The sequence below is a fragment of the Peromyscus eremicus genome, chromosome 20 (genome assembly GCF_949786415.1).
Source record: "Peromyscus eremicus chromosome 20, PerEre_H2_v1, whole genome shotgun sequence".
Classification (NCBI taxonomy): domain Eukaryota; kingdom Metazoa; phylum Chordata; class Mammalia; order Rodentia; family Cricetidae; genus Peromyscus; species Peromyscus eremicus.
Window position 1 is genome coordinate 19762964 of NC_081436.1, and position 14805 is coordinate 19777768.

The 14805-nt window shown below is 54.9% G+C and overlaps 1 protein-coding gene across 3 annotated transcripts in view; it reads left to right on the plus strand.

Annotated features, from left to right (window-relative positions):
* Positions 1-12427, plus strand: part of Scube1 (signal peptide, CUB domain and EGF like domain containing 1) — a 123224-nt gene extending 110797 nt beyond the window's left edge. For all 3 annotated transcript variants that reach the window (XM_059247358.1, XM_059247359.1, XM_059247360.1), the window contains 8 exons: positions 2048-2251; positions 3155-3316; positions 4693-4860; positions 5733-5894; positions 8455-8652; positions 10036-10188; positions 10611-10690; positions 11504-12427. In XM_059247358.1, coding sequence (XP_059103341.1) covers positions 2048-2251; positions 3155-3316; positions 4693-4860; positions 5733-5894; positions 8455-8652; positions 10036-10188; positions 10611-10690; positions 11504-11656 — 1280 coding nt within the window. In that variant the 3' untranslated portion in view covers positions 11657-12427. The remainder of the gene's footprint in view (positions 1-2047; positions 2252-3154; positions 3317-4692; positions 4861-5732; positions 5895-8454; positions 8653-10035; positions 10189-10610; positions 10691-11503) is intronic.
* The last annotated feature ends 2378 nt before the right edge of the window (positions 12428-14805 follow it).

Genomic DNA, 14805 nt, shown 5'->3' on the forward strand with positions numbered 1-14805 from the left:
ACAGGGGCAGAGCCTCCCACAGTGGCTGAACCAGGCCCTCTTCCCAGCCAGCAGGGGGAGGGGGGCTTGTAATACAGGATTGTGCTTCATATAAGCAATCCTTCTTAGCTATAGGTGAGTGGCGGGTGACAAGTGAGTCATTTGCTTTATTATTACTATTATTATTATTATTATTATTATTATTATTATTATTATTATTTTATTTTAGTCCTTTTGAGATAGGCTCTCTCTATTTTGCAGTCTTGGCTGTTCTGGAATTCTCTATGTAGACCAGGCTAGACTCAAACTCACAGAGATCCTCCTGCCTCAGCCATCCGAGTGCTGGGATTAAAAGTATGCACCACCATACTAGGCTTGAATTGTTTGCTCTTAAGACAGGGTCTTGGCCGGGCAGTGGTGGTGCACGCCTTTAATCCCAGCACTCGGGAGGCAGAGGCAGGTGGATCTCTGTGAGTTCGAGGCCAGCCTGGGATACCGAGTGAGTTCCAGGAACACAGAGAAACCCTGTCTCGGAAAAAAAAAAAAAAAGGACAGAGTCTTATGTAACTCAGTCTACCCTCAAAGTCGATATGCAGCTGAAAATGATCTTCAACTCCTGATCCTCCTGCCTCCACTTCTTAAATGCTGGGTTTACAGGCATGCACCCACCCTACCTGTTCCAGTGGTAGGCAGTGGCAGAGTTGATTGCTGTTGGCAGTTGTGTTTAGTGGTGTGTGCCTGGTCTGGGCCATGGGCATTGTGGCCATGGCCCCTGCCCTAGAACAGTCTCATCTATGGGGAGGCAGATGTGTGTAAGTCATCTGTGCTGGGTGAGACCAGCTGGATGGGCCGTGTGAATACAAAGGGCAGAGCCATGGTCTGAAAGGAAAGGTACTGGGAGACTTCTTTTGATTGGGGGCTCAAAACAGGGTTTCTCTGTGTAGTCCTGGCCTTACCTGGAACTCACTCTGTAGACCAGGCTGACCTGAAACTCAGAGATCGGCCTGCCTCTGTCTCCTGCATGCTGGGATTAAAGGTGTGAGCCATCACGGCTGGCTCTGAAAGTCTTCTAAAGTAGACTGAAATCAAAGTTAATCTGGTAGAAGTGTCGAGGAATGGGGTTCGGGGAGAGGAAGGGAAAGGCACCCAGGTCAGAGAGAAGAGGATGCACCCAGGGAGGGGTGAAAAAGAGGAGCAGAGGCAGACAGGAAGCAGAGAGAGACAGAGAGGGACCCTTGAGGATCTCCCTCTGTGCCCTACTTCCTCTAGCTGAGCCCTACCTCCTAAAGTTTCCAGACCTCTCCAGATAGCACTGCCAGTACAGGAACCTTTATGGAGAAGATGGGGTGCTGGTGCACATCAGGGGGACAAGTATGTGAAGGCAAAAGGTCAATACACCACCTTTTTTTTGAGATCAGGTCTCTCTATTTAGCCCTGGATGGCCTAGAACTTGCTGTATAGACCAGGCTAGCCTCAAAACTCACAAAGATCCTCTGCTTCCCAAGCGCTAGGATTAAAGGGGAGTAGCCATACCTGACAGGGTCTCTCACTGAACATTGAGCTCCTTGTCTCCATAGGTTGGCTGGCCAAAGAGCTCTGGACATTCACCTGTCTACCTACCCCAGCACTGGGGTTACATATCCACTGGTTTTTATGTGGGTACTAGGGATCAGGGGATCAGAACTCAGGACCTCGTGTTTGCGTGGCAGCAAGCCCTTATCAACTGCGCCATCTCTCCAGTCCCGGAGGACACTTTATATCCAGCCATATCAGAGCTGGACACTACACCCTGGGGACAGTGGCCGTCCTCGAATGGGCAGAGGCCTTACTCAGACTCAGATGTGCTTTGTGGTCTTGGATGAACCGTGCCTCCTAGACCCTCAATCTTTCGTTTCTGTCAGACATCTCTAAAGCCCCCACCCACACCGAGCCGGGTCTACTGTGAGAATGTACTGAGCTGGTTTAAACAGAAGCCGAGCACAGGGTCTGGCTTGGGGGAGCCCTCAGCGAAGAAGGCAACCATTAGCGTGTTAGAGTTACTCTCGCTCGGTCCCTTTCACCCCTGCAGACACCTGCGAAGCGGACTGCCTGCGGAAGCGTGCCGAGCAGAGCCTGCAGGCCGCCATCAAGACTCTGCGCAAGTCCATCAGCCGGCACCAGTTCTACGTCCAGGTCTCGGGCACTGAGTACGAAGTCGCCCAACGGCCAGCCAAGACACTGGAGGGGACAGGGACATGTGGCATAGGCCAGATACTACAGGATGGCAAGTGTGGTGAGTCCCTGCTCACGGACACTAACTCTGTCCCTCCTGACCCTGGTAACTTAGTAAACAGCAGTGAGCACACAGGGACCACAGACATGTGGCAGGGACAGAGGGACTGGCCTGCCAAGGAGGAGAGCGTAGTATTTGCTGTTATCATGGCCATTTGGAGCACACTTCCTCTCTTCTGGTGCTGAACCAGGCACGTGATCCCCACCATAGCCCTGAGAAGAGGGGACAGGACACAACAGCACAGCAAAGTCACAGAAGTGAGGCACGAGTCCCTGGGGAGCAGACTGGGCCCCCTCTAGTCTGCAGTATGGTTCAGGAGAAGGAGGTGTGTGAGCTGAGCCGTCAGGCTGAGAACCTGGGAGGCTAAGCCAGGGCTGAGAAGCACAGTGTTTCCTGGCCCCTCGGGGTACCACCTAAGAAGTAGGGAGACCAGGCCCAGAAAGCTGTAAGAGAGGGTTGGAGACAGTAACCACAGCCAGACCCAGGCAGTCTCCCATGGGAATGGCCTGTGAGAGGGAACAGATTCCGGGTCAGCACAAGGCTTGGGTGGTGGCCCTCTGGGCAGAGTCCTAGTCCTCATGGTGGACAGTGAGCAGGTAAGTGTACACGGAGGCAAAATGAAGCTAAAAGGGCAGGGCCCTGCAGCCACAGATGCGACTCCAAGTCCCACATGCCCTGGGTGAGTGACCCTCACTATGTGCTGTCTCCTTGATGTTGAATACAGGGAGGTGACCATGGAAGGAAGGCTAAATGCTAAATGTGGGATGGAGAGGCCTGGAAGCAGGTATCTCACCATCAGGAGAGGAGAAGGGTGTCTACACACAGGGGGATGGCCCCTGACCACTCTCTCTCTCTCTCTCTCTCTCTCTCTCTCTCTCTCTCTCTCTCTCTCTCTCTCTCCAGTATCCTGTGCACCTGGCACTTACTTCAGCGGTCAGCCAGGCCAGTGTGTGCCGTGTGTGTCGGGAACCTACCAGGACATGGAGGGCCAGCTCAGCTGCACGCCGTGCCCCAGCAGTGAAGGGCTGGGTCTGGCTGGTGCCCGCAATGTATCCGAATGTGGAGGCGAGTGTGGCCCACCTGGAGGGGGAGGGCTGGGTGGAGACAGGTTCTGGGCAGGACCCACCATCCCCTGATGAGGCTCCCAGAGAGAAAGCAAATGCCATGTACAGTTGTTATAAACTGTGACTTTGTCCGAAGCTCTTCCCTTTCCAAAGCCACACGGTTTCCACATAGTCAGCACTCACAAGAAAGGCCTTACGGTGTGCACATACAGTCATGGACAGACCAAGGTGTGGCTCGTAACAGAACACACGAATGCTTAAGTGACACTCCAAGGTCTACTAGATGCTCACTCAAGCCGGGAGATTGACTTTAGCCAGAACTTCCTCTACATAAAGAATTCAGCGTGTTGTTTGCCCTGTTGGTGTCTGAGAAGCCAGTTTTCAATTTTCCAGAGGCAGTTGTATTAGCATTTACTGCCCACCCAGCTCCCTCGGCACTGTGGATCATAGTTCCCCATAGGCCTCTCCTCCTGAGCCACGCTGGGCTCACTCTAGAGAACACGCACCAAGGGCTCAGCCCTGGAAAGGCATATGGTCCGGGAGGGTGCGTGAGTAGAGCCCTGGAGGAGTGCAGACCTCTGAGCCTTCTCCAGGACGAGAGCCCAGGCCTCAACAGAGCCGCTGTGGCTGCCAGCTACTCCCTGATCCTCTGCCCGCACCCAGGAATGTGATCCCCAGGAAATGGTAGCTACTAAAGTACAGGGTAGCCATGGGAGGGGACAGTCACTACTTCGATAGAAACTGAAAATCTCAGGACCTGGGTCAAGAGGACATTAAACCCACTCCACATCAGAACACCTGTGCCCACGTTTCTGAGGGACTACTGAGCTCAGGATGGCTTTCCTGTGGTCCTTCTTTGTCCCAATTAGGCCCTTGGTTCTCAGAGACCCTCCCCACCCTCCTCACCCCCCCCCTCCTCACCCTCCTCACCCTGTCCTGCTGAGAGATCAGACAGCATCAGCCTAGAGCCCTGGGCTATTCCTTCTATGAGCACCTGAGACCTGCCCCTGGGAAGCTGGAGCATGAGACCCCAAACACACCTCCTCCTCTGTACCCCAGCTTGACAGTGACCTGCCCCTGGGAAGCTGGGGCATGAAGCCCCAAACACACCTCCTCCTCTGTACCCCAGCTTGACAGTGAGGCCCTTTGCTCCTTACTTAGCCCCGCCCCGTGCTGCCGGTGAGAGATGGGAAAACAGGCTGGCGAGGCCACACGGCGAACTGTTAGCCTCAGGACGCACAGCCTGGTGTCCCCAACCCAAGTTGCCCACTCTTTGTTCCCACCCACCCCGGGGTACCTTCTCCAGGGAGGGCAGGGCCACCCTCTCACGGCCGCAGCACCCCTCCCCTACCTGAGCCGTGACTTCTGACTTTCCAGGCCAGTGCTCTCCAGGCTACTACTCGGTGGATGGTTTCAAGCCTTGCCAGGCCTGCCCCGTGGGCACATACCAGCCCGAGCCTGGGCGTACCGGCTGCTTCCCCTGTGGAGGTGGGCTGCTCACCAAGCACACGGGGACTGCCTCTTTCCAGGACTGCGAGGCCAAAGGTAAGGAAGGGGCCAGCTACTCAGAGACACACTCCCTGACACCGCGCGCTCCTCCACAAGGCTAACCCCAAAGTCAGAGGAGGGAGTCTAGAGACCCCAGCAGTGGACAGGGGTGACCAGTACCATGTCACACACCAGAGAGACGGCAGCTAGACTCAAGCACCGGAAGTGTCAAAAGGGAGGCTACTTAAAGGGGAGGGAAGTACGTGGGCTACTTAAAGGGGAGGGAGAGGAAGATGACGGAAAAGAGGATGATGGGAGAAAAGGAGAGGAGATATAGGCAGGGCAGCAGTAGCAGAGGGGCCTCACAAGGGCAGCCTCAGCCACTACCCTCCAGGCTTCCCCTCTCCTCTCCCCCCATCCCCTCCTCACTCCCTGATCCTCCCCTCCAGCTCCCCTGCCCTGCTGGCCCTCTGTGACCCTGTGCCTCCAGCCAAGGCCAGGTGGCTGGACCCTCAATGCCACAGAGCCTGCCATGGGACACAGAGAGTGCCCTGGGTCCTCTCCCACTCCGTTCCAGGCAGAGCCCTGCAGCCTCACCCTTAGCTCCGCTGCCCATTCGCTTTGTACAATATCTGGGGCAGCTCTCCACGCCCCCTCCCTTCCTGCCCTGACCCTCTCCAGTCACACTGTCTCCCCCATTACACCCTTCAAGTATGTTGGGTCCTTACATCATTGCTGATTGACTGGAGCCCCACACCTCCTCGGTGTGGACAGCACACCCCCTAAGCTCTTCCTCGCTCTCGCCATTGGGCTCACTTACCCCATTATGGTGAGAACAATCGAAGAGGCCCTTTGGTGAGGAGGGTCTTAGGAGCACAGGGGTTCCACTACCCTTGCCTGTCAGTACCCTACCCACACGTCCCCTGCAGTGCATTGCTCGCCCGGCCACCACTACAACACCACCACCCACCGGTGCATCCGCTGTCCTGTGGGCACCTATCAACCCGAGTTCGGCCAGAACCATTGTATCACCTGTCCGGGCAACACCAGCACCGATTTTGATGGGTCCACCAACGTCACACACTGCAAAAGTAAGTGTCGCTCTTAGCAGGAGGGAAGCTGGGAATGTTGGGTAATGAATGGGGAGGGGGCAAGTGAGATCTGACCTCCCTTTCTGAGAGGAGACCGTTGGCCCCAGGCAAAGCAGGGGGAGGCAGGGGCTGCCCATGCTCTGCCCACTCTACAGTAAACATGGTCGTGCCACAGTTGATAATTCCGATGCATGCTTGACACTAGCTGAGCCTTAACCCAGGCCAGACCCTGCTCTAGTTTCTGGGTACCCAGGGAAAGAAAGCCAACTCCGCCTGCACATGGCAGGCTGTGAGGCGGCTACCGAAGAAGCCTTCAGCTGTACAAGGCACACACCACCTAAGCCACCACCTGGCACCATACAAAATCCAAAAGCAACAGAAAACAGGGAACTGAGCATGGACCAGTGTAGAAGGGCTGGAGGAGGACCTGATAGACCTTGTGGGCATCTGAGGGACTTGGGTTCCAAAGGAAAACATGGTACAGACAGCTTGGCCTTTACCTACCAGCCCCCAGCTCTTGGCACGGCAGTCTTTGGGTATAACAGGATGCTAAATTAGGGCTTTTACTCCATTTCTGAGAGATTTTGTTGTTGCTGCTGCTGCTACTGTTTGTTGTTGTTATTTTGAGGGTCTTTCTATGTAACTCTGGCTAGCTTAAAATTAGCTACGTAGACCAGGCTGGCCTCAAACTCACAGAGATCTACCTGCCCCACCTGCCTCTGCTTCCTGAGTGCTGAGATTAAAAGTGTGTGCCATCATGCCTGGATACTTCTCAGAGTTTCTAGTTTTCACACTTCCCCCAATAAGTTCTTAGTTCCTCCCCTGGCTGCTGGCCACATCTGGAACCATCCAGAAGCCTGAACAGGTTGATGGTTTGGTCACTCCTTTGTCCAGGACTGTCCCCAACCTTGCCATATCACCCCCTCCCTGCAGCATCTGTCAAACACAGAAGAGGCACCCTCGAACACATTGTTTTAAAGATTAATTAAATATTATATTTAACTGAAAAAAAAACTTAAAAATATGTTTTAGGGAAGGTGGGGAAGCCAGATGTGAGAGAAGATTCTAGAATAGTGGAGGCAGAACTGCTTCTCAGAAACTTAGATTAGACTAGGTCTCCCTGTGTAGACAAGGCTGACCTAGAATTCATAGAGATCACCTGCCTCCACCTCCCAGGTGCTGGGTTTAAAGGCGTGTGCCACCACCACCCAGCTCTCAGAACCTTGGAAGTGAAAATGCACAGAAAATTTACCAGTGTTTACTATTTATAGTCAACTTCCTTTGAAGAGCTAAAGTGGTAAGTTCAAAACTAGGAACCATCTGGCTCATAAAATGTTACATCACAGCCAGGCGTGGTGGCACACGCCTTTAATCCCAGCACTGGGTAGACAGAGGCAGGCAGATCTTTGTGAGTTGGAGGCCACCCTGGTCTATGGAGCGAGTTCCAGGACAGCAATGACTGTTACACAGAGAAACCCTGTCTTGGGGAAAAAAAAAAAAAAGTTACATCTGGCCTCTTTAGATGAACAGCTTAGTTGGAAAGAAAATAAAGAAGCAGGGCAGGCAGCACACACCTGTAACCCGAGCACTCAGAAGACTGGGGCAGGAGGATCTCAAGTTCAAAGCCAGCCTGGATTACATAGTGAGAATCCTGTCTCAAAAGGTTGGGAGGGAGGATGGCTCAACAGGTAAAGGCACCTGCTGCCAAGTCTAAGGACAGTGGAAGTTGTCCTCTGATTCAGTATGCAAACACACACACACACACACACACACACACACACACACACACACACACACGAGCAAACAAATGTACTCATTTAAAACGAAGAGGCTAGGGATGTAGCTCAGTTGGCACAAGCCCTGGGTTCCATCCCCAGCACCACATAGACCTGGCTTGGTGGCACACACCTGTCGTCCCAGCACTTGGGAGGTGGAGGCAGGAGGATTGGGAGTTCAAGGCCATCCTTGGCTACATATCAAGTTTGAAGCCAATCTGTACTCCATAGACCCTGTCTTCAAAAAAAGAAAAAAAAAGTGGAGGGAGAGCAATGGGAAGGTTGGGTCTGCTGCTGTCCTCTGTGTGGTCCGCCTGCTTCTTTCTGCACCTTCACCCCTGCAGTGCCCTGCCTCTGGTGGGCCAGGCGACTGTGCCCGGTGCCCGGAGGGATTCAGTGGAGCTGTGGAGTAAGTGTCAGGAAATGCAAAGGGAGGCTTCATTTGACCTTTCACACCTGAGACACAGCTGAGATGTGAGGCTAGCTGGGAGCAGACAGCCTACAGAACTCCTAGGGTGATAAAAGCCGAGACATAGAGACACAGAGTGGCCTGTGCTGGGTGAGGGAGGCCCATGAGAAAGGAAAGCCTGGGCCGGGTGTCAGGGAACTCAATGTTATCAGCTGAGGCCAGGATCCTCCTCCCCAAGCCCAGTGGGTCAGCACAAGGCCTAACTAGCTGGCTGGCACAGGAGCACCTGCTGGTCCTGCCCTGCACCTCTACTGCCTGTGAGGCTAGAACATCCATGCAGCCAGCCTGACAAGTCCTTTGACCGTGGTACCCACAGACCAGCACTGTGGTGGCGAGCTTGGTGACTACACAGGCTATATCGAGTCCCCCAACTACCCTGGAGACTACCCAGCCAATGCCGAGTGTGTGTGGCACATCACGCCACCCCCTAAGCGCAGGATCCTCATCGTGGTCCCTGAGATCTTCCTACCCATCGAGGACGAATGTGGCGATGTCTTGGTCATGAGGAAGAGCGGTATGTTCTGGGTTTAGGGGCTGGGACGATAAGAGCAGACAGCCCATGTGCCCATGCCCTTCTCCAGATTGGCAGAAGGGAGAACTCTGAAAGCAGGTAGCTCCAAGGTCCCTGTGAGGTAGGAAAGAAGCCCACTTGAGCCAGGCCTAAGAACTGGGCCATACAGAACTCTAGGGAAAGGTCATGAAGGCTTAGAGCTACCCTGAGATGGGCATCGGGACCTAGTCGATTCTGGTCTCAACCTTGCTATTAGCCGGTCCTTCCAGTTGTCCAGCGAGCTGCAGTGCCCGGTCCCCACTTCATATCGCCACACCTCCAATGAGACCTGGGAGCTCCCTCCTATTCCATAGGCTTCTGACCTCCCTCAGGGGCTTAGAGGAGCCAAGGGTCATCCAGACACACATAGAGATGCCTGGGCTAGCCCTTCCTGAAGCCCTAGCTGTTCACCCTATCGGGTGAGGGAAGGATGGGAAGGGATAAACAGAACAGGCCTTTAGCAGGGATGGAGAAAGTGCATGCCCAACAGGCCACCACGGTGTGAAAGCCTACAGGGACCTGGCTCTGTCCCCAGCATTCTGTCCAGGGACTTTCCTGTCACTGGGTGGTGGGCACCCTTAGGAGTGAACTGCAAATCAGAGTGTTAAAGGAGAAGGCCAGAGACCCAAACAGGCCCAAAACTACACCATTGGTCTAGAGCTAGACCATCTGCAGATAGACAGACAGGTGTGGGGGGAAGAGGCTAACCTGCCATAGGTCCTATATAGCTTTGTTGCCTGGGCATTTAGTACTTGTTGGCTGGCTGACAGGCCAGAAAGCCCCAGTGTACACATGGAGGATTGCAGCCAGAAGGAGTGAGGGACCCGCCCAGCTGATCAGAGCCCAGCCTAGAACTCCCTTCTCCATCCATTCCCATCACTAGCCACCCACAGGCAACTCTCCTGTGACTATCAGGGAGGCAGCCCAGAGTTTACCCTTGTCACTCAGCCTCAAGGGAGAGGACTTTCTAGACCCGAGCGTCCGGTGGCCTTGGTCCATGCTGACTCCTCTCCTACACCTGTTACTCTTTTGAATCCCCCATTACAGTCTCCTGTCCCTGTCATAGAGGAGCCATGGGTCTGAGGGAGACAGAGACTGTAATGGGGGATTTCAAAAGAGTAACAGGAACATGACGGGAGGAAGGAAGCAGTGGGGAGACCTTATGGGCAGGATGAGGAAACAGGCCTCAGAAGGTTGAGGCGAGCGGGACAAGGTGAAGGGCAGGGCGGGACAGAGGAACCAAGGGGCTGGGTGGTCTAGTGCTAGAGACTGATGAGGAGATGGGGGAGGCGAGTGGCCTGAGGCAGTGGGCTGTATGGAGACCTGAGGAGGTCTGCATGCCTGCAGCCTCGCCCACATCAGTCACCACCTATGAGACATGCCAGACCTACGAGCGGCCCATCGCCTTCACCTCCCGCTCCCGCAAACTCTGGATCCAGTTCAAATCCAATGAAGCCAACAGCGGCAAAGGGTTTCAAGTGCCCTACGTCACCTACGATGGTAAGGCACCACCGTCTTCCCACAGCCCACCCCGTGCCAGCCAAGGCCTGGCTTGGGGACTCAGGAATGAGTTGTACATCCCTGCCTTAGCCAGGGCACAAACCCAGAGACAGAACTAAGGGCTAGGCGATATGGAAACCCAAGGGGTGTGGGGTACAGGTGAGAGGGGACCATTGGTGCTGTCCGTGGGCTTCACAGAAGGTCCTGCCCCACCAGGGTTTGCAAGGTTAAATAGGGGCAGCTAAGCCACCAGGAGGACAAAGCAGGTGGAGGGGACCCCAGAAGCAAAGGCCAAGAGACAGCGCTACATCCAGCCACCACCAGCTGTCCAAGGCGGGTCCAGGGAGCTGGGGAGGGCAGAGGAGGGAGGTGTAAGGTCTCAAGCCCCCCCACCTTCCCTCTCCCTGCTGGCCGGCTCCCAGAGGACTACCAGCAGCTAATCGAAGACATCGTGCGCGATGGGCGCTTGTACGCCTCGGAGAACCATCAGGAGATTTTGAAAGTAAGTTTTTTTTTTGGAAGGGAAGCCCTGTGATTCTGGGAGAATGGATGGAACCATCCCTGCCCTTGCCCTGGACTCCTGACCCCTGGAGAAGGGATGGGAGGAGGGTGTTGGGTCAAGGGCCCTGACATAGGACTGGGTCTGGACTGTCTGCCACCCCCACCCTCCTAGTCCACGAGGTTTGAAACAAGATGGCTGCCAGGGAGATGGGGACCAAGACCTAGTGAAGTGCTCTGACTGAAGTGCTCGGTCTCACTCTCCTGTCTGTGAAATGTGGGCGGTTCTACGATCAGTGTCTAAAATCAGGGGAGTCGACCCACTGCCACTGGGCTTGGACCCCTTCCTTCTCATCCTGCCTACTGCCTTGAGAAGCAGGACACCATGTCACAGAGGGCAAACTGTGACTGTCACACACACACACACACACACACGCACGCGCGCGCGCGCACACACACACACACACACACACACACACACACACACACACGCACTAGCCCAAGGCCCAGAGGATCCGGCTCTCACTGCATGGAACCAGTCCTGGGGATCAGCTTGGGCTTGGTGAGCCCTGGCTCAGCCTCGTGATGGTAGTTCCCTCAGCCTTGGGGTTCGAGAACAGGAATGGGGCCTCATCCCCCTGGCCCACCTCACTCAGCTGTCACCATGCTTTCTATTACACCACGTGGAGCTGGGTGCAGTGATGGATTGACAGGCACAAGGTTGACCAGCTGCCCTCAAGCTCCTGGATCCTCCAGGAGCTAGCTAGCATTTGCTGTAGGCAGAGACCAGATCCCCTGCCTGCCCTCTGTCTTACAGGATAAGAAGCTGATCAAGGCCCTCTTTGACGTGTTGGCACACCCACAAAACTACTTCAAATACACAGCTCAGGAATCCAAGGAGATGTTCCCTCGGTCTTTTATCAAACTGCTACGCTCCAAAGTGTCTCGATTCCTGCGGCCCTACAAATAGCCAGCCAGCTGTCCTGCTTAGGGATAGTGGGAACCAAGGAGGAGGGGGGTGTGCCTTCCCTCTACAGCAGGAGCTGAAAGGAGGCTCCATGGGCCTCCAGGTTGCCTTGGGCAAAGCCATCCGGCCTGTACCAGTCCGTGGAAGGCCTAAGCCCAGCCCAGACCCCTTGGGGGGGTCTGCCACTCCTGCGTGGAAACCCTGCTTCAGAGAGTCTTCACCAATCCTTTACCTCTGTTTCCCAGGACGCCTAGAGCATTCTCTCCTGAACCACCTCAGTGGGCCTACCTGGGCAGGACATGCTGTACCCACCATGTGGGGAACAGGACTGCTGTGCCCTTGGCCTGATGTGTTAGGAGAGAGGAGTGTGACCACTACCACAGGCTCTGGGAAGCCTAAGCCATTGTCACCCACAGAGGGCCAGGCCAGGAGGGGTGTGTGGAGGCGCCATCTGGGGGGGCGTTGATAAGCTTATGCCAGTGCCTGTGGAACGGCCACACCCTGCTAACTCCTCCAGCCACAGGCACAGGACACCAAGCCAGGTCATGGGGCTCAAGGGACTCTGTGAGAGATGGAAAGGTCCTCCAGGAGAGGAATCCATGGACTTGTGCTTCGCCTTAATAGAACGTCTAATGAAGTTCTATATATATATAGATATAAATATTAAATATATATACTTCTCTGTGTGGGCGGGTACTCTTGAAGGGCTCTCTTCAGCAGCTGTCGTATTAACCACTGTTGCTATTTAATTACTGGCCTCCCCCAGTGATTAAACTGCACCTCCAAGCACTTGCCACCTCTGTCGGGGGGGGGGGGGGGGGGCCAAGTGCCCCCTCCCCCAGCCTGGGGAAAACACAGGCATGCTTAAACATGCGGTTGAATGTGACTTTTAGGGGGTTGGACTAGGGATTGGACTAGCATTGACTTGGGGGGGAAGGGGGGACTTCACAAGCAACATCACTGCCCTCAACAGAACGCAATGGAAAGCAGCTACGCCCCCCTTGGGTACTGGCGCTCCGCTCGCTGACTCTGCACTGTGCCTGCAGGTCACCAGAAACAAGGCCTTCCTCAGGGATTTGCAGGCTGTGCTCAGAGAGCAGTCCCAGCTCTCTACTGCTACGGGAGGAGACAGCAAGGCCCAGAGAGAGGAGGCCTCCATGGCGGAGGCTGTCCGAGCCTCCCTGATGCTTCTCAGTCTCTTAAAGAGAGGAACCCCTGTGTGGCCAAGCTGCATGGCATCCCACTGGCTGGGGGGGTCACCCCCTCACACAGAGATCTTGCCTGTGCCTCAGACTGCTTGCTGCCAGCTGTCAGATACACATAGAAACTGGTCTGTATTTATCAAATTAACGGATGTTATAACTCGGAGGAACACGGTGGAATCTCAAAACAACTCCAAGGTTTCCTGGTCCCCATCCCACCCTGATGACATAAGTGAGCTGTTTCAGAAAACGTATGTGGCTCACCGAAGACTGAACAAGCGTGTGGGCAAGTGAGCCAGGCCTGGAGAGTCACAGCTTGATGCCAAGGCACAACAAACTCATCTGAACTCCCTTGGAACTCAGGGACAAGTCACTGCCACCACAACAGTCCACAAAGCAGAAGGGATCACCAGTGGCCACCACTCTCTCGTGGAGGGCGGCCATCACTCTCTTGTGGAGGGCGGCAGGTGGACTCTGTGCACTTGGTGGTAGGACAGGGTCGGGGCCTATTGCCTTTCTTCAGTTCACAGTCCTGCAGCCCAGCTGTACCAGGGAGAAGCTTCCTGTCTTCCTGTTGGACCACTGGTCATCCCCAGAGGGACCAACGTCCCCCAGCACGAACCCAGCAACACTCACCCTCTCCAGGAAAATGAAGCAAACAAGGACACATGGAGATACACACTAGGAGGGAATGATGGGAAACAACTCAAGAAATTATGGTGCCCAAGAAGCTCTTCAAGGTGTCATCTGCAAACTGGAGAACCAGGAAAGCTGGCAGGATTCAAACCAGAGACACCAGAAACCGGCGTGGCCAGCCTGAAGGCCTGAGCCCAGAGCACTGTGTTGGTCGTCTGTCCCAGGTCCAGTGAATTTGCCCTCCCTCCAATTTTACTCCCCACCCCACCCCAGTCTACTGAAGGACATCACCAACTTAGGTGAGGAAGGGGCTTTCCCCTAGCTCCTGATTCATATGCTAATTAATCTTTTCCAGAATACCACTATCACTGCCCCGCCACACCATAAGAAGCATTTGGGGGCTCAGCCCTGCCCAGTTACGTTGACGTATCAAATTAACCAACCCACTGAAGGGCTTCAGGTTTAGTTTTTAATCTTCTCAAAAACCAGAAAACACCGGAGTTCTCCGGTTTTCCTGAGTCCTGCCTACAACTCCTGAGGGGCTTTTGGCAGTTGCCACCCCTGTGTCCATCAACACACCCAACACCCAACTATTTCCTCTCTCCAGAGTGCCCACCCCCACTGTGGCCACACCATGTCCAGTGTCCCCTGAGGAGGAGCAGGTACAGTGCAGGCCAGGTCCCTCATTCTCATGCTCAAGCCCTTCCTTTTGTAGCTCTCATCCCTGCCCCCCCACAAAAAATAGCCCCCAAAGCCCTAGCACCTGGCAAAGGGGGAGAAGGCCTGTGTCTCCCAGTTTCCGTTGGGCTTGGTCCTGCTCCTGGTAGAGCTGTGCACCCGAGGCAACCTGATGACCTCTATGGAGAGGGAAACCAAGTTGTCCCCTGGGTTCTAGGAGAGGGTCACCATATGAGACCTGGAATTGGAGGCACCCCAACAGGACACCCAGAAAGCCTTCCTGACTTGTGTTCCTGGCACCTCTCAGCACTTAGCTTGGCAGTACCTCCCTGAGGGTCAGTGGTCATCCCAGTCCTCCACTCGTGGGTGGCAACAGTGAGGCAGGTCCTCGGCCACTCAGAAAGGGCCTTTTAATTGTCCTGGTCATTTGTACTGGGTCCAGAGCCTCGAGGCTGTGACCACACTACCCTTCTCACCCTGGCTCCTTCCCCAGCTCTCAAGCAGCACAACCACGGAGTCCCTGTGGCCCCCAACACTTGTCACACTGGCTACTGGTGGTGACCACTGTCCCCAACTCTGGCTCCCCCCAGTGCAGTCCATCCTCACTTTGAGTGGTCGCAGATACTCCAAGATGGA